The sequence below is a fragment of the Eptesicus fuscus genome, chromosome 6, assembly GCF_027574615.1.
Source record: "Eptesicus fuscus isolate TK198812 chromosome 6, DD_ASM_mEF_20220401, whole genome shotgun sequence".
NCBI classification, from domain to species: domain Eukaryota; kingdom Metazoa; phylum Chordata; class Mammalia; order Chiroptera; family Vespertilionidae; genus Eptesicus; species Eptesicus fuscus.
In genome coordinates, this window is record NC_072478.1 from 75,718,012 (window position 1) to 75,742,919 (window position 24,908).

Consider the following 24,908-nt stretch of genomic DNA (forward strand, 5'->3'; position numbering starts at 1 on the left):
AGTGCACGAATTTTGTACACCAGGCCTCTAGCATTCTAATAACTAGACATGGTGCTGGATAGTGCTGGTAGGATTTATCGGGGTGATCACTTAGTAAGTTATGTAATGTCTGGTCACTGGTATGTATACCTGAAAGTAATATAATGATGTGTGTCAACTGTAATTGAAAATGAAAAATGATAAAAAAGATAAACAAGTAAACGGGGAAAAAGATCATTAAAGAAATGAGAGACCGAGTAAATGTTTCATTTTGCTATGCTGACCCAATCTTCCCTGTCCTGGTATCCAAAGGCTTGGAAGCAGTGTGTAAAATAAGACATGTTACACCAGGACAGAAGCAAATAGAGAGATCAGGCTAAATAAACCTTCCCGAGTGCCTGATAATTCCTCAGTGAAGATTCTGTTGAGGAAGTGAAACATGGCTGTCAGCAGGAAGTTCTATGCTCTGTAATTGATTATTCCAGTAATCCCCAGCCTGCCTTCACAGATGCTAGTGGATGAACAAGTTTGCTGCAGGAAGAAAGAGGCCCCTGTGCTGAGAATAAGCATCGTTAATTACCTTTCTTCTATTTGGGAGCTCCAAGGGCTGCACATACATACTTGCTTCCTTGGAAGAACAGTATTAACTGGCAAGGGTAGAATGTCCCCAGCAACCCGTGTTGTAAAGATGTTTCCTTAAATAGAAGGTGCTCTCTGTACCTTGAGTTGTTAGCCTCTTTTGGCACAAAATTTGGAATATGTTTTCCTCTTCTTTAGTCCCAGGGTTGGTAATGTTTTTGGTTCAGGACTGGCTGTGTGTGCAGTTGTGAGACAAAGCTCCTACTGCAGCCATGAGCTCCAGGGATGTTTGCAGTGTTTGTTTGCTGCTGCTTTCCCCAAGGATTTTGGATAATGATAAACATAGTGGGATGTTCTCTTTCTCTGGCCCAAACATGTGTACCTACACCATGGTTGAATAGTCTCCATAGGGAATCTGCCCTTGTCACAGACTGGGCCTTAGCCCTTAGCAAGTTGGGAGATAGTTACTTCCAAGCATCGTATGCATTGGAGAGCAGAAAATCTGATGCAGACCATTTGTGTCTTTTGCTATAGGAAAATGCAAAGCTAGTAGAGTGAATTAATTCTGAGACAGACAATAGAGTGGGGCCCCAGGCAGGGTCATTCAAGAGACACACTTTTTCTTTGGAGTTTTTAGCAGAAGCAACTATGTTCTGAATCCTCATAACTTCTGAAGCTTTTCTTGGCAGGCTCTTTGTCTCTGTACTGAGGGCAGTTAGAGAAGTACCCAACTATCCAGAACCTTCCAAAAAGGAGCATTTTTATCTGAAAGAGGACTCCTTCCCCGTGGCTGGACTTAGTGATGCCTGTTGGGGGCCCAGTATATGAATCTGGATCCAACTCATCAGGACATGTGTGTGAGGAGAAAAAACACTTTCACAAGGGAAAATGCTATTCGTGGCCTTACTTCTGGCACTCTGCTTCTATTCACTTCCTAAATGTATATGATTTCTCTAACACTGTAGAATACTATTTTCATAAACTCATTTCTAGTCACTGTAAATAACTATATTCATGAAAAGGGGCAACCCAGGGTGGGGGAGTTTTGGTCTTAATGTGGGATAACTTGTGAGCTGGGGGAACAGGCAGCAACAGCATTTTCAGAACTATCTTTTGCATGTGTCCACATTCTGAAATTTAAAACAAAAGCCAATACTGGCCAGTGCTGTTTGCTAATTGTCGAACAACAGAAAAACACACTGCAGCCAGAAAAATCCCTACTGAGTTTGGGCAACTGATCTCTCTGGCAGCAAATGAAAGCTTTGGTTGTTGCTCCCCCCTCCCACTACCCCAGGACTGGCTGAGCAAGCCAGGACTGAACCCACTGCATGACCCCCCACCATCTCTCCATTGTGGGCACAGCATGTGTGTGGGGGGAGGGGAGGTGCAGGCACCCTAACTCACAATTTTAGGCAGCTGCACACCTCACCCAGGGACACCACACCAGCGTAATTCATCCCACACCTCACAGCCAGGGTGATCCCAGCCTCAATGGATAATAATTTGGAGGCATTGTTTACAAGTCAATTTCCCCCTCAAAATAGGCTATTATAAAACTGGGCCCTTCTGCTTGCCCAAGCTAGGCCCACCTGTCACTGGGACTTCCTAGCCAGTGGTCACACTGTATTGATCTTTTTAATCCCCTCTCTTTGAAACACAGAGCCAGCTGATGTGGAGTTCCTCAAAAGAAAGGCTCTCCCACCGCCCCTACCTCTACAGGTAGCTGAGTATCCGGACTAATTCCCCACTAAAAAGTCTTAATTGGTTTATGGGGAGCCTGAAAGATCTTCCTTGTGTTTATAAGGTGAAAGGAAATGATGGATCATAAACTCCCTAGTCTGTCTTTATCTGATTTTTGGTGGAAATCAGGTATATTTTATTTTTTAATTGTTTTTGACTGGAGGATTTGAAAGTGTGTGGGGATAGTGTTTCACTTTAGTGGTTGAACGGCTAGGGGAAGGAAAGAAAGGCCCCAGAGAGACACTGACATTAGGCAAGAAAATTGGTGACTTAGTTTTTATTTACACAAACATCTGCAGTACAAAAATGTAAACTTTGATAACTCATTATAATAGAATAAACTCTTTATGTACAAAAATACATTTTCATATGAATGAAGCATCTTGAATAAATTAAAGTACTCTCCAGCCCAGTGCCTGAATAGCTACCGAGGCAAGAGTCTTGGGTTCTTCCTAAACCAAGCCTGCAGTGGTGGGGGTCGGGATCCATAATGCATGAAGCCCACTCCTTGTCTCTCCTTTTTAAGCCTTTTCATTGTATTGTCAGCCGGCTCAAACCGAATTTTCATGCTCGTTTTTCTTCATTAGAGTTCTACAAATTGTAAAATTGACTTTTCACCTCGTCTTCAGGGGCTGATCTGTCCCTTTTCTAAATCACACTGAAGTGGTGGCTGGGGTCAGCTCTGAGCCTGCCACAAAGGAGGTTTTGTGGAGTTCAGAAAGTGCAAAAGGGAAGGCTGTCTAGGGGCGGGCAGGAGGGGCCCGGGGCTGAGGGCTGGAGAAAACAGACCAAGGGGAAGCCGTGGCGAGGGTGCAGCGACCTAACAAGCGGCTCAGGTATCCCCCATCCCTTTAAAGCTCCCGCTTCCTCCCTCCGCCTAGACTGGGGGTCCCGAGGCCGCAGCTGGGGCCCCATCTACTACTACTGCCTGTTGCCTGGGGGAAGGGAGAGGTAAAGGTGTCCAAAAGGGCCTAGTGGTAAGGGATGAAACAGGGCGTTGTACGGAGCAAGTCTTTGGGCAGGCTGGGGAAGGAGAAAAGGGGGTCGCCAAGACTGTAGGAGAAGTCTTCGGAGGTGGCAGGGCTACTGGGGTCAGAGAGTGGTGAGGAGGCGGCAGCGCATGGGGAGGCGGCAGCACCGGAGCCCCAGGACTCGGCGTCGCTGGCGGGGCTCGGGGGCCCTGGCAGGCAGGGGTTGCACTGTGGCGGCAGGAGGCGCTCTCGGGCACCGCCTCCGGGCAGCCCCTGGTCTGCCAGGCGCAGAGTCTCGGCCAGAGCCCAGATGTAGTTGTAGGCGAAGCGCAGCGTCTCGATCTTGGTGAGCTTGGTGTCGTCAGGGAAGGAGGGCAGCACGCTGCGCAGCGCGTCAAGGGCTGCGTTCAAGTTGTGCATGCGGTTGCGCTCACGGTCGTTGGCCTTGACGCGCCGGCTCCTACGAAGCGAGTGCAGCAGTGCCTCGGAGCGCACCCGTGCGCGGCCCCGGCGCCGCCGCCGCTCCTGCTCGTCGTCGTGCGCCCGGGGAGTATCTGACACCCCGGGAATCCCGGGTGCGCCCCTGTGGGCCGGCACGGGCGGCACTGAGGCGGAAGCTGACTGTTGGAGCCTGGTACAGTCCTCTTCATCCGTGAGGAATCCGGACAGGTCACTGCTGCTGCTGCTGCTGCTGCTGGCGCAGTCGAGGTCAGAGAGGCAGGTCTCCAGGGGGGCTGGCATCTCTGCGTCGGGCAGGACCGACGGACAGATAAGGGAGCGCTTAGAGGGCAGGAACTCGGGCTGAGGGCAGGACCGTTGGGGCACACTTACTTTCCGAACGGCCCGGGCTTACTCTGTGCCCGCTGCGGGCACGAAGGCCTGGAAGGGCGCACTGGAAACTTGGCCTTTTCTCCTCGCCTCGCCTGCAGGGGCCACGCTCCAGCCGGTCTCCCGAGTGATCTCGCCGGCAATCAGATCAGCTCGTGTGAGTACCGAGTGTGGCACACGACTGGCCTCAGGACCCCTTAAGTATCCGGCACAACAATAGGGGCCCCCCTCCCTGGCCACCTTCGTCCCCGAGGCAGCCCCCGTGAATGGAGCGAGGCGGCAGGTCAGCCCCGTGCGGCGCCCGGGTATTTGCATAATTTATGCTTGCGGGGGGCCGCCCCTGCCCCTCCCCCCGCCCGGAGCGTGCCCGTAATTACCTCGGGCCAATCGGCGGCGGCGCGGCCCTGGAGCTGTCTCGGGGCTTAGCCCGCCAGGGCGTTTCCAGTCAGTGAAAAATGGAGGCGGGGGCGGCGGGCGATTAGCCGCCAAGGCACGCTCCTCCGGGGGCGGGCGGGGCGCCCCTCGCTGGGGTGGGATGGCCAGGCGGGGCGCTGGAAAGTGTGAGCAGCGCAGCGAGTAGCGGAAACCTGGAGCCAGCTGGGATCCTGGGTTTGCTTCCTCTTTCAGGCCGTTTGATTTTGGGAAAGTGATTTGACTTCACTTTCCCCATATGTAAAATGGTCCACAAAGTCTACTCTGAAGAGGTTGATGTGAGATTTCGTGGGATATTTGGCAAGATACTTTTGCTAGATGAATGGTTGCGAGATAGAGAGCCTCGGAACTCGGGAAAACCCTATCCAAATAGACAGGGGAATGGCTCTGCCACCTTCACCAGGGGGCGGGGGTGGAGGACCTGTTCGGAAAGTAAAGGAACGGATGATTTCCCAAGTTGGTGGAACCTAGGCAATCTCCCCCCAACACCTCCCCCAATAGCCCTAGCACAGTCGGAATCCCTTCCCCTCGGGGAGCTCTTGCAGCCTCCTCCCCACGTCCCACCTCCCATTTGCCCTTCAGTCTCTTTGCTTACATCCTCTGAGGCCCCCTTCAGTGGAACCCATTTAGGGGACAGGAGAGAGGGTAGCAAGCACCCCTCACACTCCACCCCCTTCTCCCCTTAGTGAGTGAGGGAAAGGCTCCTATTCTAGCAGGTTTATATTCTGCATGTCAGGAGTTGCTTTTCTTTGGTCACCAGTGCTTACTCTGGAGCAGTGGAGGTCCAGACACCCCCAACTCTGTACTTAGGGGAAAACAGTCACTAAGGAACAGTACCAGATTATGGGGGTGGGGTTGAAAACAAAATGAATAACTTTTAGCAAAGTTTTACCCCTCTCCTCCTGATATCTGGGTGGTGGCCTCAGTCCTTTAGCCATTGTCCTCAGAGCAGACTCTGCCTTGGGCACTGTCCTCTTTCTAGAGGGGTGCTCTCTGGAGGCCGAGCCCACCTTGGCTGGCTGACCAGTGCTTGTCTTCTGGCTCAGTGGATTTTACCAGTCCTCCCTTCCCCTGCTGCACTCCATATGTACTCCCACCTAGTGGGGAGAGGGGAGGCTGGACACAGTCATATATGAGGGCTTTAGGTGTTTTAGAAGTCATAAAAAGTGGCTTTAGTCAGTTTAAGCAAGAAAGGGAAATTATTGAGTGCGACTGGGCATCTTAAGGATCCCAAGGGCTGCTGGCATTTGTGTGAGCCTGCAGTAGCCAGGTATCCTAGGTCTGCTTCTTGCCTCTGTTTCTCTCCCTGCTTCAGCTTCCCATGGCTCCAATGCACTCCCACCAGCTTTGACTTGATGACATCTCTGTACCTCTGTATTATTTTCCCGAGACTGCCGTAATAAATTGTTGCCAACTAGGGGCCTTAAAACAACAGATTTATTCTCTTACAGTTCAGGAGGCCAGAATTTTGAAATCAAAGTGTCAGCAGGGTTGACTCTTTTTGGAAGTTCCGAGGGAAAATGTATTTTGTGCCTCTCCTAGCTTCCGGTGGCTTCTGTCAGTGCTTAGCATTCCTTGGCTTGTAACAGCACCACTTCAATTTCTGCCTCTTTCTCTTCTGTGCTTCTGTGTCTTCTTTTCTGTCTAAGGACAATTGTGAATGGATTTAGGACTATCCCAATCCAGAATGATTTCATCTTGAAATCCTTACTTTAATTCCAGCTGCAAAGACCCTTATTCCAAATAAGTTCACATTCTGAAGTTCTAAGTGGATATATCTTTTGGGGAGCCAGTATTAACATACTACAGGTCCTTTTTCCAAATTGCTGGAGGGAAGAACCTGTTTGGTCAGGGGAACAGGGTCATCAAAGTGGCCATTTGTCATTTCTTGGCTGCCTTGCACCTGAAGAGCCTTCCTATTGAGGAATTTGAATGCATGAGCCCTTCCTTCCTCATTTATGGCAATTAGGAACTACCACTTGGAACTTAGGCTCTGGGCTAGTGGCAGTTCAGAGTACATTTGTGTTGTGACAGCAACTGGTTAGGGTTAGGGAGTGACCAGTGGTAAAAGAGGTGGCTAGGAGCCACTGGGCATCCTGACCTAGTTCTTCCCTGTGCATGCCTTCAGCTGTGGTTTTGCGTGCGCGCGTGCGCGCGCACACACACACACACACACACACCTATTTTCCAAACCTGGTTCTCTAGTCTTCCCATGAGTGCACAAGAAACTTCATAGTAGATATTTTCCTAGTAGGGTTTTGTTTTTTTTTGCTTGAGTTGGCCATGTTTAATATCTATGGTTTGCTAAATAAAACACTGAGTTAAATGCTTAGATTGCCAAAGCATAGTGAGTGACTGAACAACCCATATACCATATTATTGTCTGTTTTGTTTTGTTTGTTTTGTTTTGGTTTGTGTTGTTGTTAATTCTCACCCAAGGATATTTTTCCCATTGGTTTTTAGAGAGAGTGGAAGGGAGGGAGGGAAAGAAAGAGAGGGAGAGAGAGAGAGAGAGAGAGAGAGAGAGAGAGAGAGAGAGAGAGAGAACATTGATGTGAGATGTTTGCCACCCACATGTGTCCCAACTGGGGCTGGGGATGGAACCTACATCCTAGGTATGTGCCCTTGACCGGAAATCGAACTTGCAAACCTTCAGTGCACGGGCTGATGCTCCAACCACTGAGCACCACTGGCCCAATCTTGTTGCCTATTCTGGACCAAGTACAGTGCTAGACACTGAAATAACAGAGGTGAAAAACTGGCTGATGGGGGCCAGGAGCTCTGAGTCTTGTAAGATGAGGCTTTAATGCCAGCGGAACCCTTAGAGAGTATCCATCCATCCACTGCACCTTATACATGGGAAACAGATGGAAGATGGGGAGGTCTTTTCTCCAGGTTACCCCAGGGATCTCTAGTAGTCAAACCTGGGCCAGACTCAGGAGTCCTTTCAAGCCCTCATTCCATGTTTTTCCATCACAATTAATCAATACATATATAGTGAGTGCCTACTGTATGCTGCCCTGTGCCAGGTGTCTGTGGAGAATCAGGCATACTATATAGTCTTGGGGCAGGAGAGACATGGTCACAGAAAAGTGACCTGCTACTGGCTGAGAGAAGTGCTGAGGACCCACTAAGAGAACAAATCTAAGGATCATTGTGTACCCCCCAAAGTGAAGGGGGTGTTCAGAAAAGGCTTCCTGTCAGAGAGGGGTTTGAGAAGGCCTTGAAGGATAGAAGGGATGTGAATAGACAATCTAGGTAAAAGGGAGCAGTGGGGATGACTGTGGCAACAATTTGTTGGGCAGTCTTGTGGGCCTTCTGTGGGGATCCAGTGAGAGAAGAGCAGGGGGCAGTTGGATGGGCCTTGAATGGCTCTGGTGGCCTTTCTTCTTTCTGTCTCCTGTACTTCCTGCTCTCTCTGAGTAAGGCTGTCCGAGTTGTTCTAGTGGCTTACTGCACAAGGGCAGCCAGGGCAAGTGGTGACTAAAGTCTAGCCTCTCCACCACCCACCAAGCTATGCATCCTGATGTGGGACTGCTCTGCCCAGAGAATTGTGCTTTTCACATGTGCACAAAGACACCTTAGGAGCTAGCAGTGACTCCGTGTTCTCACCTGCTTTTGTCTCCTCCTCTGCCTATACCTAGTGACCTGTCTCCTCTTAGCCTTGCTCTGCCTGCTCCTGGCTCTTGGGCATTGCTTGTGGCAGCTCCCCTCTGAACATTAGTGCCTGCCCTGGTGCTTTTCATAAGTGCATCTGAGGCTTGGGGCCCTCCTACAAGGGACCCAATGAGAATGGAACTGAATGCTGAGAGGATGAGAATGAGATGATAGCTTAGGCTCAGGCCTGTTCTTTATGAGGCTCAGAGTTTTCTCCTCAAGAGAAAAAACTCAAGGAGTTTTCCCCTCCTTCTAGGAGCATATGTATCCCTGCTAGAGAGGATGAAAGTTTCTCCCACTTTCCCGGATCTCTTGGTGCCTAATCAGAGCACATTTGTGGAAGCTCTTATTCCCAGAGCACAATAGGATGCAATGTGGACATGTAATAAATCCAACCACAGCAGGCACGCCGAGATGGTGAGGGCTGCACCAGGTGTTCTGGCTGCCTGATGTGTGAACCATCCAGCTGCCAATCTGCTGGGGGGTGGGGTGAGGTGGGGTGGAGATGGGTGGGTGGGACAGATGTTTCAAGAGACTGGATTAAACCAGAGTTTCTCACATTGTGGTCACCTGAGGTGTAGTGAGATGGGGGCTCCATCTCAGATGCTGAGAATTAGAATCTCTGGAAATCTGGACCACATGCTGTGGTCACTATTTGCTGACACCTAGAATCTCAAGCTTTACCATCCACCCTCTTATCCTATGCTTGCCTAAGCCCTTGAGGCAGATCGGGCAGGTATCTGTGGCAGGTCAGAGGTACTACATGTGATATCAAGGCTGGGGCTCCTCCTGTGGCTTTGCCTGCCTGTCTGACAGCTGGGGGAGTGAGGTGAAGGGAGGATCTTTGAAAGACGTGCAGGGGCCAGAAGGTGCAGAACTGTTCTGGGCAACTCCAAGACCACCGTGAAATTAAGCAGGGTAGTGTTTTCAGCTCATTACTGAGATGATCTTTCTGAATTAACACACTGATGAAGGAAACAACTTTCTGGAGAGATGCTAGGGAGAAGCTCTCAGGGTTGAGCAAAGCTTTCAGGGTTTTGGGGGATTTTTGGTGTGTGTTTTTTTTTTTTAATGAAGAGACGCTAAAAGAGGAGAAAATAGTGGCAAATTATAAATGTTTACATGTAATAAATTAATGTGATCAACACATGAAAATACAAAGCAGACTTTGCTATTTACAAAACAATTTCAGGATTTTAAAATGAACATTAAATTACAGTGCCTGGATGGATCCAGATTTAAATGTGTGCTTGTACATTTCCTTCCTCCAGCCCTGTCAATGTCTCAGTGCCCAAGTGTGTGACTGCATTTGGAGTTAGCACCCATAGGCTTTGAGCTCTTTTACAGGCATAAGGCTGAGCCAAATGGCCTCCTTGCCATCCTCCCCTTTATTTATTAGAAACACTGTAAGCCTGAGGTAGAGCAAACTTCCTTTTAGAGATACTATAATGGGAATGAGGCTGAGAGGTTAGTGCCCTATAATTACGAGTGCTGGGATGATAATCTGAATGTATTGGGCGGGGGGGGGGGGGGGGGGGGGAGGCACACGCATCAGCACATATTACACTTCCTCCCCAAATTGTTTTAGTTGAGATTTATCATTCCCCATCCATTTCAGTTGGTTAGATAGGATATTAATTTCAAGAGTGCTGTGGCACCTATATATTTGAATTTCATGGAGTTGCAGGCAAAGTTATTTTTTTACGATACACACAAGCTTTCAGATGCAAGCTTATGATTGGAGAGGTAAGTGGTGCAGGCACCTTAGCCTCTCATCCAGCCAGGAGTTGGGCACAGGGAAGTGCAACGCACTTAGCTTATGAGACTGTTGGGCAATGCCGATGTCTACAGGGGCAGCCTTGATTGAAATTTTTGCACAAAGTAAAGCTGTGAGGAGGGCCATCCTTTCTAAACAAGACTGCTCACCTTCCTTCATTGTTTTCTTTCTGGAGCTACCTGGAGCGGGAGGGGAGGCATTGGCTTCATGGGTAGAATTTTGGAAAGAAAATGTTGTAATCTTTTCAGAAAAAAAGGAAGAAAAAGGTGCAGTTCCTCAAGAGGAAGGGATGAAAGATGATGTGGGACCCAGAGGCACACAGTTCCATTTAGTTCTTTAAGTACACCCGAAGATATGCGTTTCCATCTAAGAGAAGCAGGGTGGGGTTGGGGGAATCGAAAGGAGAAACAATTCCCTATTTTCTTTACTGATGACCCATGACAGTTGTGTAAGGGGGGTAAAAGGGATGGGGGTCTGAGGCAGGAGGGGGGAAACAGAGGGGTCTTTCAGTGACAGAGCAAGGAAAATGGCAAATTATCCATGGTTTCCAGAAATCCATGGAGGCACCCTCGGCCCCTGCCCTGCTAAATACAGTGCTGGCTCTATGCATTCCCACCTCAGAGATGTCTGCTTGAATATTTGGCGGCACTGTGTACTGATGTGTTTGGTTTTCTGTAGTCTGCCTACGTGTGGGATGAATCTTGGCCTCCAGGGGGAAGTCCTGGTGCAAATCTACTTTATTCTAGTGCTGCATAGAAATACCTTCTAAAAACATACTGGGAAATTCTGTAGCCAAATCAATTCTTTCTATAAGAATTTTTCAAATTTGATTGGCGTTCCCAAGCTTGGTAGGGGACAGTATGTGCTTGGGTTGGCCTAAGGTTTGCAGTACATTTGCAGTTTGGGCCAGTCTTGGGTGAAACAATGTCCTTTTTGTGCCCAAAGTAGAGTGGCGGAGGCGAAGGGGGTGTGCACACTTGTGCAGAGAGGGCCCATGAGGGTGCAGGCCCTGAAATGAAGAGGGAGCAGGCAGAGGTGCTCACCCTTACCCCACCCCCTCACAGCAGTGAGGCCTAGAATCATTTTCACATCAGTTGCATGAGGCTAAAATCTATCCAGAATCTTTTTCAGAGACTCCAAGTTTAGCTTTTGTAGATTTCTTAAAGTTAAAACTTCTGGGCTCAGATGAAAACAAAACATAGCTCCTGCTGTTGCTGTTACTAGAGTTATCTCCCCAAATCCAGGCTGCACCTGCTGCAGTATATTGCCAAAGCCAGAGTTAATTTTGCTGAGCCGTTTCACTTTTGTCAGCTTTCATGTTTCTGAAGTCTTAAGAACGTCTTCAGTTGAGATTAAAAACATCCCCTCCACCCCAGATGCTTGTGGGTCAAGTGTGGGAAAACTGTGTGCGGGTGTTTTCTTCTGTGTGTAAAACAGAAGTGGCAGTGAAATTTATCCTAATGGAATTTAACTACTGCTTTATGGAGAGAATTCAGAAATAAACCACAGAGAAAGGAGAAATAGCTGAAATGTTTTCCTCTTGCTTTTCTCTATCTTAATGCTCAACTACATAAATTCATGTTGGGTTTGAACACAAATGCATTTTGTTTGTAGTAATTAAAATGTTTTAATGAGACAACCATAAAATCCACCATTAATTATTTTATTTCAAACACTTCTGCCTTCTTTTGAACCAGGTCTATTTAGAAATAGTTTAGAGAGTAGCCTGCAGTTTTATTCTTTCCTCTGCATTATACACAGGAGTGGAGAAGTCATTTATAAATAATTACACAATGTTTTGGGTCTTTGGGCTTGTATAATATATCAAAGCGATTAGTACACTTATTGTTCCATTGTAAGTGCTTTTTTCTCCTCCTTTCAGTTTCACTTGCCTTGTCTTCTAGCTAAACCTTTTTCTGGAAATCTTTTGTCTTCTTCATTCTTTTTGCTTGTTACAGTCCAGGAGCATTCTTCTTATTCAAACACTCACAGCAGGGGCAAAGAAAGCGACTTTGCTGCATCTTAAGTTTTACCATAACTTTCTGGCATTTTCTTTTCTTCCACTTTTCCCAGACTACCTAGGGGCAATGAAGAATTATAACATACATGAGTTATTGGTACTCCCCTCGAGTTAAAGGGGGAAGAAAGTGCCTCATTTTCTATGCTCCCAAGGGCCCGAGGAGCGGGCGGCTGCAAACAATGTATTTATCACTTTGCATCTCTTTGGGCCGACGGCCGCGCCCGCGCCCGCGCGCCCCCACCCTCGCCGCCGCTGCAGGTCGGCTATGGCCCCAGAGCCTGCATTTCTCGGCTTCTTTTATGGAACCGCAAATAAAGACTCCTTGGCTGGAAAAAGGGGGTCTTCCTGAGCCCTGCGCAGACGACCCTCGCGCTGAGCTCTTCCCACGGCGCAGGCCTTGGAGAGCTCATGGGGGCGGCGGGCGGGCTGGGGCTGGGTCACCGCCGAGGCCGCTCACCGTGGGGCCGCGTGACGGGATTAGGGCCGCACGAGACACGATTGCGCAGCGGCCTCCAGCCACGTGAGGAGAGAAATGGCTTCAAAGGTCCCCAGCAAACTAATCCTTGTTATCCGGCAGGAACCCCGCGCCAAGCCGCAAGCCGGGCCTGCCTCCTGGGGCTGGCTCCCTGGGGCCAAGAGAGGACACCTGTCCCAGCCAGCCCCATTCCGGAGACCCGGGCCAGGTGGGGCCATCCCGGGGGACCACCGCGCCTGCTTAAAAGCGGGGAGACGTTGTCACACTTTGGAAATGGCAGGCGCTCTCCTGGAGAATAGGATGAAATCTCGGCGGGGTGCGGGTGCGCGAATTAGAATCTAGGTGTTGGCAGGAAAATAAGGCATTTCATTAAGAAAAACAATCAAAGATGGGTTGAAGAAAAATACGGTGAAGAAAACCCACGAGAGAGCTCCAGATATCCCCTGTAGGGCGTATTGCAGGCTGGAGGGAGTTCTGTCACCAGGTCCCCTCCCCGCCCGCCCCCGCCCCTGTTAGGAGGAGCACGTCGCAATCTGTCAGGACCTGGCTCGGTTTCCATATGAAGGGCCAAGGGCGCCTTAGGAGCGCTGAATGGCCGCTGGCTGTCGGGCGGGCGGCACGCACGCCCCTGGCCCGGGCTGGATTTGCCCACATTTGCATAGCAGGTGCTGATGCTTGTCCATTCTTACTTAAAGAAGTTTTAATATGGGATAAATTACCAGGAATTAGGAGCAGGCGTGGGCGGGAATAAAGGAACCGTGTCGCCCGTCTTCTTACCACCGCCTGGCTCAGGGGAGAGAAATAATAAGTGAGATTCGACTTTAAAAGTAGTCTTCTTAACAAGCTACAATCGATCAAAAAGGAGCCATGAGGAAACAGGAGGGAACTTTAAGCAATTTGATTTTAGAATGTGTTCTGCAGCAAGTAAAGCAATAATCCCAGGGATAGTAATACAATTAGCGAGAGAAGATCTCTCAGTCAGAAAGTCTGGTCGAGTTTAAAATGTTAATCCTGATTCTAATCCTCCCTTTGGCCTTGGCGGAGTGGAAATGTTGCACCAGAGAGTTGGTTTTCTTCTCCTACTCTTAAAGGAACAGTAGGCTGGGCCCACATTGGCCCATTTCTTGTTGAGAGGAAGGCACACTGGATCCAGGCCACCAAAAGCCAGCCAGGGCCTCCTCTGTGCAGGAGTTTTTGGCTCCCCCAGGTCCTCAGCTAGGCCTTTGTGACTGCTGATTTTTTGGTTTAATTCCATCTGTTTGGAATCTTGCAAAGGCTTGGAGCAAAGTGGGATTTCAAAGACATGATTTTGGAGAGATAGGGATTGGGGCGCCAAATGCAGCCTTGTCCCCTAGCTTCTTTTAAGCATGCCCCAAGAGTATCCTTTTCAAGGGGTAACCTTGTTTTCAGGGTGTTGGGATTTGGGACCTGGTCCTGGGGATTGGATTGGAGAAGGGGAATGGCTACCTGAGACTTCAGCCTGCTAGATTGTAGATCTGCTTATCAGTGTCGTGGGAGAAATGCCTGGAGTCTGGGGCCCTTGTGGAGTCTCCAGGTACGTGGGGGACAAGGGAAGTACAGGTAAAGAAAGGGTTGTCCTAGCACGAGCACTGCTATGCAGGTGCTCTCCGTACCAAGATGCTGTCAGACATACTCTCAGATGGTATGGAGACAATAGGCTGCCTGCTCTCTAGGGAAAAAATGCCAGGGCTCTATCTCCTTTGCTCTCTGGCTAAGGAGCCTTTCTTCTTCCCTCTTGGGACCACGCACTGCTTTTTAGAGCTCAGTTCCCTCTGAGCTCTGGCAGTTTCTCTCTCCTGGCCCAGTTTGACCCCACATTGGGGCAGGATGGCACCTGGGATCCTGTGGGTAGGCCTCTGGCTTGCCCCAAGCACTTCCCAACATGCCTGCCTTTCCTGGAAGGCAGTGTGAGATGCCCAAACGGACCATATGGTTTCGAGTGAGAGCCTTGGAGCCCAGAGACAATGGGGGAAGTGAGAGGCTCAGGTCAGTGGCGGAGCTTGCACGGCTGCAAACCTCTCTTTCAGCCTAATGAAGCTGTTGTCTGGGGGTAATGATGCAAATGCTCTGGCCCTTTCTCACAGCGATAGTCTAGAACGTGATTTGTCATATAATCTGAATCTTTGGGAGGACTTTAGACAGAACCTCCCCCAAAGATGGAGATGAGCCATATGTGCACTTTGCATCTGAAATGGGGGCTGGGGGTGGAGGGAGGGGGGACCCCGCCCACACCAACTTTTCAGAAGGACAGTGTTCTGACAGCCAGAGGACAAGGTCCTGATGAGCCCAGCACCACCTGATCCCAGAGGACTAATGAGTGGGTACAACGCCGTAGTATCTAATGACAAATCAGCAGTGTGTGTTGGAAGAAAATGTGGAAGATTTGTATATTCTGAGTGAGGTGGTCATTGTTTCCCTCATTCCTTTTTTCCTTCCTGCATAATGAGTTCAGAGAAGGGGCCATTCTGGATGGAATGCTCATTTAATAACAATGCTTACATTTCACTGTGCTGAATGCCCCAGCTGATGCTAATTGGGGCTGGGATGGACACTTCAGTGAGTATTTCTGAAGCAGAAATAATAAAAGAGAAACAAGGACCAGGTGACAGGCATCCTGAGCCTAGGGCAGTTGGGGAAGACACAAACCAGAGTGGGAAAGACAAGCAGGAAAAGTGTAAAAACCAGCTCCCATGCTCATGCAATGAAGGAGAAGGTAATAGAAGGCAGCTAGCTCCTTACTGCACCTCCATCTTGGGCACTGTGGATCCCCCATAAAGTCTGGGCACAGAAATACCAGGTATATTGGTCATTATCAATCTAAGTAAAGCAGACTGCTGTGAAATGCATTGATCTAACAACCTTTTTTGCTGGATGTAATAGAGAAGCTCCAGTGGCCCACCATGACCCTAATAATAGTAATGACAATGGAGTGGGTGAAGGGTTGGTGGGATGGAGTCTGCCCTAGAAAGAGAACGGGAAGCAAAGATGACACACTCACAACTGCCCACAATCAGGGCCTTTTCTGCCCCAGTTTCTTCTGTATCCTCAATGGCTGGCACAGTGCCTGGCTTAATTGATGTTCAAAGGATTTTTAAGGAGAGAATGGATTTGTGCATGGATGCTGGAGTGCATGCCTGTGTGTGTCTGCCTGTGTATGGCTCACATGCATGTACACATGCCTGCACATACACAGCCCTTCCTCACCTTAGTGGAGAAGGGAGCAGGGAGTTGGGTTGCACCACTTCTTCGGGATGACTCCACTTCTTGTAACTGGAGAGTGGGCCCACTAGCTGGCACTGCAACCCAGGCTCTGTCCAGTGCACAGCCCCTGGCTGGCAGAGGGCTTGCTGGGTGAGTATCTGTTCATTTATCCTGTGGTGGTATAACTTTAGGAGACAAAATGGGAAATGGAAGCACTATAATCAAAGGAAGAGAGGTCCCTAATAACCCTTGCTAGCTGGGGGTCAGGCAGGGGCAGATTGAAACACTTGTCACACCTTCACTCCAGTCACTCCAATTAATGGCCACAGGTAAGCTGTCACCAAGCTCTTCCAAGCCTGACCACATGATGCTTTTTCTGCTCCATCAGAGGCCCCAGCCTCCAATCTAGGCACTGAAGAAGAGGGGTGGTGGTGGTTACCACAGTGAAAATGCCAGTTCTCAAAGCCCAAGCCACAAGCTGCTCACTGCAACACCTGTTACCACCGGGAGGTGTGTCTTGGAGTGGGAGCTGGAAGGTGGCTCTCCTGGAGTCTGGGTGTGATGCTGGGAACCCAGTGGGACTGGATTTTCTCCTAATTTGAGGGCTATATAGAAAACTTTCTTTAGAAAAATGGGAATCTTTCTAAAACATCTCAACCTTCTTTCTAGCTTTAACAAATATATACCACATGCTTGTTTGCATTACGCACTGGGAGTGCCCAGAGGCAAGGTGTTCAGTACAGCGCCTCTTTACTTTTTTACTTCATCATCATCATCATCATCATCATCATCATCATCATCAATGTTGATATAAATACTATTTCTGAACAAATTTGTGAGAGGGACACTGAGCTACATCCTCAATATTCATGATTTAAACTCAAAAGCCTGTGAGTTGTATATTTTTATATGCCTTTTAAATATGGGGCTCACGGAGGTTAAGACACATGTCCAAGGTCAGGGAGCCATTAGGCAATAGAGCCAGGATTGGAACCCAGGGCTATCTGGTTTCAATGGCCATGATGTTGACCGCTCGTTATCCTCCTGCTATCACCTTCTCCCTTTAAGCGAAAACCCACACTGTGCCCAGCTCCAATGAGGTGCTGGGGACATGGGATGGAAACCAGAGCTCTACTCTGTGGGGGAGGGCAGCTGTTACAGGTGTGAAGCTGGGAGAATGTCTGTGCTTACATGGGCTGGTTGATGCTCTTGTGGGGAAGGGCTGTGACCATGGCACACAGGGGACATTGTTGGTTTTGAACCTGGTTTCTGTTCTTGTTGTCTTGCCAAGAATTGAGAGATCTGGGTTCCCTTTGCTACCTTGAGAAAGTCCTTCTCCTCTCAGGCCTCATCCTCTGCATCTTAAAAAGGGATGACAGAGGTGGGAGGTTGAGTTGTATAAGGTATTCCTAGGGGCTTGCAGACTAGTGGGAGATCTCCAGGCTCACTGGTGAGTGTTGCCCTTATCTGAGGTCTTGAGGAGTCACCTGGCTTTGTGACATCAACTGATGTCCTCTCCTCTCTGTTTTCCTATTTGCATGGTGAGCTGAGTTTATGAGGGCCCAGAGAGCTGAGCTGTGCTACAGAGTTGAAGCCAGCAGCCTCTCTGAGTGGTGAAGGGGATGTTCTCTGTGTCCTGCTTGGTGTGAAGTTTATGGTCGTAGAGTTCTGGGGCTGTCCTGGGCTTCTTGTCTGTGTCCCGGAAGAACTCAGCATGACCTCAGTACCGAATGACTAGGTTATTTATGTTCATTTCTTCAGTAGTTGTTCATTCATTCATTCATTTCCATCATGTTAAGTCTACTTTTTCCTGAGTAAAATAACACTTAACTTCCCTGCCTAAAATCCTTCAAGGGTTTTCCATTGCACGTAGAATTAAATACCCCCATATTTTTATTTTAACCATGGTTAACAGGGCTCTATGTCATCTATCTTCTGCCTATCTGGGGGGTATCTCAGCCTTATCACCAGTTCTTCTCTCCTCTGCCCTCTGTGTTCCAAGAACACCGGTGTCTCTTTAGCGCCTTATGCTCTTCAGGGCTTTGCACTTGCTGTGCCTTCTGCCTGGAGCACTCTCCCTGTGCTGGCTCCTTCTCATCCCTCTAGGTCTCATTTCCAAGGACGTACTGATGATCCTGGCCAAAGACACCTTCCCCGGCCTTGCAGTCACTTTTCATCACATCACTCTATTTCCACCAGCACAGAAATCTATGGGAGGTTGACATATTTCTTTGCCTCTTTCTTGTCCATCTCCAGCTGACAGTTCCATGTGATGTCAGTGCCCTGCCTCATAAAACCTCAATCTTCCCAATGTGTAACCACATAGCAAGTGCTCAGTATGTTCTGTGGTTGAATGTAGACATTGATTTGAATGTACTTAAGTGGTGAAGTGTGTGTGCCTTGCTATTACATATGTCTCCAACTTCCAGCTCCAGGAAAATCTGGGCTGAGGACAGAATGAATCATGTGTGAGTGATTTAGTTCTACGTAGTGTGAAGCTGTGTGCTTCTGAGTAGAGTATGTCCCAGATGAGTCTCTCTCTAGGCCTAGGGACATTTTCTAACTTGGCTGGACAGCACATTTCTGACTTGCGCTAGACTTCATAGTGCGATTTTGTGTCACGCTCAAACCCATGGGTCCCTCTGAGTTACCACGTTTGTGGCCAGAGGAGACATCTGTCTCTTCGGTTTATGAGAGTTGTGCAGACATGCTCCCTAAACACTGTAGGAATGGACATGGGCAGGCTTTCCAGTCCAAAATGGAGAACAGATATCCCTGGGATGCTCCTGCAGGGCAGGCAGGGAAGAGGAGGGACTCCTCAGAGCACAGTGGGAGCTGAGCAGTTGCTAAGGGCAAGGCACACTGGGTAGGTGATCCTCAGCAGGGAGAGAACTGACTCTAAGGAAAGCCACTTAGAGTAGCAGGGGCCAGAAGCTCTTCCCCATCTTTCCCAGGAATTGTCCTTGAATAGTGTGTTTAGGGTGGAAATTTGTGTGCTCCACCCTCCTAGCAAGCCCTCAACAGCCCTCTCAGGTGCTCCCCACCCTCCCCTAAGTCCTGGCTCTGCCCACTGAAGTTCCCCATTCCTGCCCTCAAAGAGTTGGTAGTCTGTCTGAAAGTCAGGACATGAGCGTGGAAAGCAGCCAGTGGACGGAATTCAAACGCAGTTCTGCCTACATGTTCTCATTCATGCAGCCTGTCATGCCCGAGCCAGACATTTATGTATTGCCTTCCAGGTGCGGGGTCAATGTGTGCAGTGCTGGGAAACCTGAGGAAACCCGAATGGAGCTGCTCTCCTGGCGTTTACATTCCACTTGAAAACAGACCACAAAAATGAATGAACACCTAAGATAACAGCAGGTGATAACGAGTGCTTAATAAACAAGACACAATTGCGGGGGTGGGGTGGGGTGGGGAAAAAGGAGAAACCTACTCTAGTTATGTACCAGATGAAATAGAAGCTGAAACTTGAGGGATGGGAAGGAGCCAGCCATGGAGAGAGCTAGAGGGAGAGCATTCCAGGCAGAGGCCCTAGCAAATGAAAACTCTGGGACTGAAGCAAGCTTGTAGTGTGTGATGAACTGATGGAAGACCAGTGTATATTAAGAAAGCCTTCAGGAGCAAGGTATAGACAACTTTGGACAATGTATATCAGCATAACACGAATAAGAACAAATACTGAGTACTTACCATGTACCTAGCACTGTGCTCATATTAAATCAGATGATTTAATCCTCATGCCACTTGATGAGGTGTGCACTCTTATAGTCCTATCATGCAGAGGAGGCATTGGAAGCTCAGATAGGTAAATCAGTTGCCAAAGGTCATGCAGCAAGTCAGTGGTAGAACTGGGTTTTGAACAGAAGGCTGATTCAAGAGCCCAAGTTCATAGCCACTTGGTGATTCTGTCTCCCAAAATACAGGTGTACCGTGGAGACAGTGCAGGTTCAGTTCCAGACCACTGCAATAAAGCACATCATAGTCTTTTGCTGGTAGAGGTTCTTGCCTTCATTCAATATGTAGAAAATGCAGCATTTGTGAAGCTCAATAAAATGAAATAATAAAAAGAGGAATACCTGTGTAGGTAAATAATATAAACCTCACACACCTGGTATGTGGAAACAGAGAAGGGATAAACAGAGAAAATTTGTATGGCCTTAAGCTGTTCAGAGGATAATGTGGAGAGACTGAAAAGTCATCAGGAAAACTACACTCCATCCTCAGGAGTTTTTCACTGTTTGGTGAGCAGGGCTTCCTGCAGAACAGAAATTTTCAACCCTTTTCATCTCACGGCACACATAAACTAATTACTAAAATACTGTGAAACACCAAAATATATATATATATTTGCCAATCTGACAAAAATAGGTATAATTTTGATTGATTTACAAAAAAAATAATAGCAATTACCTATGCTTTTTGTTCCAAAGCAACTTAAAAAAAAAATCAGGTGCCTCTATACTTGTATGTAAGGATTTGTGGTACCAAGAATTAACCAATCAGACACAACTTTATTATGCGATATGACCAATAAGATGCAACTCTATTAGATAACATATATTTATGGTTCAAGACAGGGCATTCACACCAGACGGCTATTGTTGTGTTGGCTGTTGTCATTTTTTTAATTTGATAGTCTAAGGGAAAAGAGGTCAGTGCTCCTGAAAATAGTCAGGTACTGCATGTTTTAAAAATTCTTTTTTTTTTAATTAAAAAAAAATTTTTTTTTGCTACACATCAGTATGCACACCAGTTGAAAACTGCTGCCTTAGAGGAACTGTGTCTAAAGGTGGAAAGCAATGCCACCTGTTGGTGAAAAAGGGTGATGGTTGTACAACAGCTCAAGTGAGGACTTGGATCCCTCATCCATGTTGTTTTAATCACCCACTGGGTGTGCAGGCCTGTGCTGGGTGGGGTAAGTAAGGGTGTGAGTAGCGGAGTGGGCTGAGGCTGGGGGAATGCAGGAGAACTTAGCGGCACAGCTCTGCCTCTAGAATGAAAAGAGCTGAGTTAGGAAGTTGGGCTGCCTGCTTTTGTCCTGCTTCTTGGCTCCAGAGGATCTCAGAAAATAATCCAAGGAGGTGTGTGGAAGAAGTGGGCGGTCTAAGTTGTCCTGAGAAGCTCTAAGAGGCTTCATAAAAGAGGCAAAACCTGAGTGAACAAGCAAGTGGAAAGTGACATGGTATTTTTGTATAACTATTCATTGCACAACTGTTTGAAATATAACAGGTAGAAACAACCCATATGTCCACAGATAGAGGAGTGATAAATAAAGTACATTGCATATATATGAAGGAATGCTAAGAAAATAGTGAGCTCTATATGTACTGATATGGAATACTCTCCAAGGTATATTAAGAAAGCAGGATCAACACAACAGCACAGAACAAGTTGTAGAACAGTGTGTATAGAATGCCATAGTATATGGAAAGAGAAGAGGGGATATCAAATACACATTCCTCTTGCTTTTCTAAGCATGAGGAAACTCTGCAACCTGCACAAGAAATTGTTAATACAGTGGTTTGCCTGAGTGAGTGGGTGGGGGACAGGAATGGGAGGGAGACCATTTATCGTACAATATATCTTTAATTTTTGCTAAATATTTAAATTAAGTGTATATACTTCAAATTAGTGGTTATAAAAAAGGAAAATTATAAGCAAACAAAAATTAAAATGGAATTCTGATCTCATTGCAGCTCAGCACTGCTCTCCCCTGGGCCTTTGCTTCCTTGTGTCTAGAGCTAATAAACTTTTTGAGTCAGGTAAACTTTGTGTGTCAGATAATTTGTTTTTCAAAGGATTGTTGCTAGACTTTGTTCATATTTGTTTTTTTCATTACTTTATATCAAAATTCATAATAAAGTCCCATTCATAAACATATTAATGATCAGTCAGGTAGCTATTAATTTAGCAGGTCTCAGATATTTGGTGAGTACTTACTAGGGCATGGGTGCTGGGCAGAGCCCTGGGAGTATCCCAGAGAAGCCTTGGTCCCAGGTTCTGCCCTTGTGGGACTCACAATCTAGTGAAGAGATGGGAAATGACCAGTGCCATGATGGAGAGCAGGAAGGAATCACTCAAGTCTGCCTGCAGAACCAGGAAGGCTTTAGGTAGGAGGGAGTAGTTAAGGGGAATCTCAAAGTATGAGTGGTAAGCAAAGAGGGTTAATGGCTGAGTTTGTTTTAGGTTGTTCATTTTAAGTGTGGTTTATTTGTTGTTTTTTTTGTTAATCCTCACCCGAGGATATTTTTCCCATTGATTTTTGTGGAAGGGAGAGAGTGGTAAGGGGAAGGAGGAAAGGAGGGAGGGAGGGAGGGAGGGAGGGAGGGAAGGAGGGAGGGAGGGAAAGAGACATTGATGTAGAGCAGTGATGGTGAACCTATGACACGCGTGTCAGCACTGACACGCATAGCCATTTCTGATGACACACGGCCGCTGAGGCGGCCACATGCCGAGGATGAAACATTTGCTGCTCCTGAGGATGAAACATTTGCGAAATAATGTTTTTTCCTTAAAGTGACACACTACCTGAGTTATGCTCAGTTTTTTGGTGAAGTTTGACACACCAAGCTCAAAAGGTTGCCCATCACTGATGTAGAGAGACACATCCACTGGTTGCCTCCCATACTCGCTGCCTGACTGGGTCTGGGGATAAAACCTGCAACCCAGCTCTAGCTGTTTTGGCTCAGTGGATAGAGCTTCATCCCACACACTGAAGGGTCCTGGGTTTGATTCTGGCCAAGGGCACATAACTTAGTTGTAGGCTAGATCCCTGGCCCTGGTTGGGGCACGTGTAGGAGGCAACCAATCGATGTGTCTCTCTCACATCAATGTTTCTCTCTCTCTCTGTCTCTCCCCCTCCCTTCCACTTTCTCTAAAAATCAATGGGAAAATATCCTTGGGTGAGGATGAACAAAAACAACAATAACAACAAAAACCCTGCAATCTAGGTACTACGTGCCCTTGACCAGGATTCGAACCCATAGCCCTTTGGTGCATGGGCTGATGCTCCAACAACTGAGCAACACCAACCAGGGCAAGTGTGCTTTATATATTTATTTATTGTTTAAATATATTTTTATTGATTTCAGAGAGGAAGGGAGAGGAAGAGAGAGAGAGAAACATCAATGATGAGAGAGAATCATTGATTGGCTGCCTCCTGCTTCAAGCCTGTATCCTGGGCATGTGCCCTGATTGGGAGTCGAGCTGTGACCTCGTGGTTCATAGGTTGACTCTCAACCACTGAGCAACACCGACTGGGCAAATGTGCTTTATTTTTACAGTGTTTTATGTTCATTTGAAAAAGAAAGATATGCTTTCTGTTTGTTTCCATTAAAATTATTATAAGAAACCATTTTCTCTACACCCTGGTCACAGAGAGGCAGTTTTTGCTAACAGTTTTACAGGGGAAGAAGTCACAATGCAACTGGGATCTTCCTGCCTGCCCCCTGCCCGCTAGAGTAGCTATGACACACTGCACTGCAGTGCTGAGGGGTTGGGCCAGGGCCTTGGTCCCTGGGGACTCAGTGTCTGTCACTACATAAGGTTATAGTGGGGGCGCCTCATAGGCTGTTGTTTCCCTGCCAAGTCCCATAACTAGGTGTGTGTTCCCTTTGTGACCTCAGTTTATCCATTTGTGAAATCAGAGGTTTGGGAAGGTGACCTGCTGGAGGCCTTGCAGAACTCAGAGCTTGTGACCAGGATGCTGAGCACATTGGGAAGCTCATGATGTTTTTCAGGGAACCGGGTTTAATATATTCAGGTGGGCATGGCCTCCCTTCAACTTCCAGTAACAGCAAATATGGTCTTTCTCTGAGCTACAACCAGAGGCAGTGTGGCTCCATGAAAGAACTTCCAAGAGTTGGGAACAGAGTTAGGTCTAGGCTAAGACCTTTCCCCTATCTGGGCCTCATTTCGTTAATCCAGGTCACCAAGAGATTGATAGATGAGACTCTTTCCAGCTTGACTTTATAAGAAGCATCCCTGGTGTTTTTGGGTGGACCAGTGTCCTCTAGGCCAGCCTTCCCCTAAGCCTCCCTCCCTAATGGGCTTTTGAAAACATCTCATGGGAATGGACTGGAGCTGTATATGTGTAAGTGCTTCATGCATGCCTCTTACTTAGTAAGTGCTTCATGAAGGGGATGTTGGAGGCCAGCTGCAGGGTCAGGTGGGCAGGAGACCATTTGGCTCCACCTTTTATGGAGGGGCTGCCATTTAAATGTAAACATTATCATCAATGTTTATAATTAAAATCAATGTTTATAATTAATGTTTGAAATTAAAAGTGACAAGCTGGTCACTCTGGCCAGTATGCTTAGTGGTTAGAGCGTTGGCCCATGCGTTGAAAGGTTGCAGGTTCGATTCCTGGTTAAGGGCACTTACCTGGGTTGCAGGTTCAATCTCTGGCCCTGATCAGGGAGGCAATCAATTGATGTGTCACATTGATGTTTCTCTCTCTCCCTCCCTCCCACCCCTGGGACCCTCTTCCTCCTTTCCATTCTCTCTAAAAAGTGAATGGAAAAAATATCTTTGGGTGAGGATTAACAACAACAAAATGACAGGCTGGAAAGAAGACAGGTGTCATACAACTTTGAATTTGCCTCTGTTTCTAGATCACACCATATTACATTACAAATTAACATTTTTTTAAAGTCTGCCAAAATCTTATGGGTCCTGTGACAAAATTTCATTAAGTATTTTGGCATGGGTTCAAAGCATTCATTTATTAAAGGTAGACAAGAGATGCTATAGCATTCTGTTTGGCATTTTGTCCTGTTCAGGGCTTCCAGGGATGGATGTGGCTATTGTCTCGAGGGCCTTGGAGGGGCTCCAACCAGCAAAGGCACCCAGCATCAGGGGACTTTTGGGAGCTGACATGCAGCCAAGGCCCTGGGTGGAACCTGGGCCAGTCTTCATAGGGACGATTTCTACCTGAGGCGCAGTGTTGAAAGGGAGTGAGGGAGCAGGAGGTGAAGGTGTCAGGTGAACTTGTAGGTATAGTCTTTATCTGGAGCTTTTCCAAGCCTTGCATTCACTTCTGGGAATCTTTGGCCACCTCCAGGGAGATAGATGTGTGAGGCCTCCAGGAGGGGGAGCTCTGTACCACCTCCCAAAGGTATCTGTTCACTCTGGGAAGACTTTTCCAGATGGGGAGGCTGGTAGGTGGGTGGGTGCAAAGGAATTGGAAAGAAAAAGGCTCAGAGGGCAGTCCCACCCCTTCAGTTCCCT

At 47.8% G+C, this 24,908-nt stretch overlaps 1 protein-coding gene and 1 long non-coding RNA gene across 5 annotated transcripts in view; one reads left to right on the forward strand and one right to left on the reverse strand.

Annotated features, from left to right (window-relative positions):
• Positions 1–24,908, forward strand: part of LOC114232163 (uncharacterized) — a 235,676-nt gene that overhangs the window by 38,672 nt on the left and 172,096 nt on the right. For 2 of the 4 annotated variants that reach the window (XR_008556381.1, XR_003618217.2), the window contains exon 1: positions 23,394–23,442. The exons of the other annotated variants lie outside the window; for them this stretch is intronic. This is a non-coding gene — a long non-coding RNA (uncharacterized LOC114232163). Of the gene's footprint in view, positions 1–23,393; positions 23,443–24,908 lie in introns of those variants that run through there. 4 annotated transcript variants of the gene reach the window in all.
• Positions 3,270–4,010, reverse strand: NEUROG1 (neurogenin 1). The gene has a single exon (XM_008142106.3). The coding sequence runs from the start codon at positions 4,008–4,010 to the stop codon at positions 3,270–3,272; it is 741 nt and encodes a 246-aa protein (XP_008140328.2).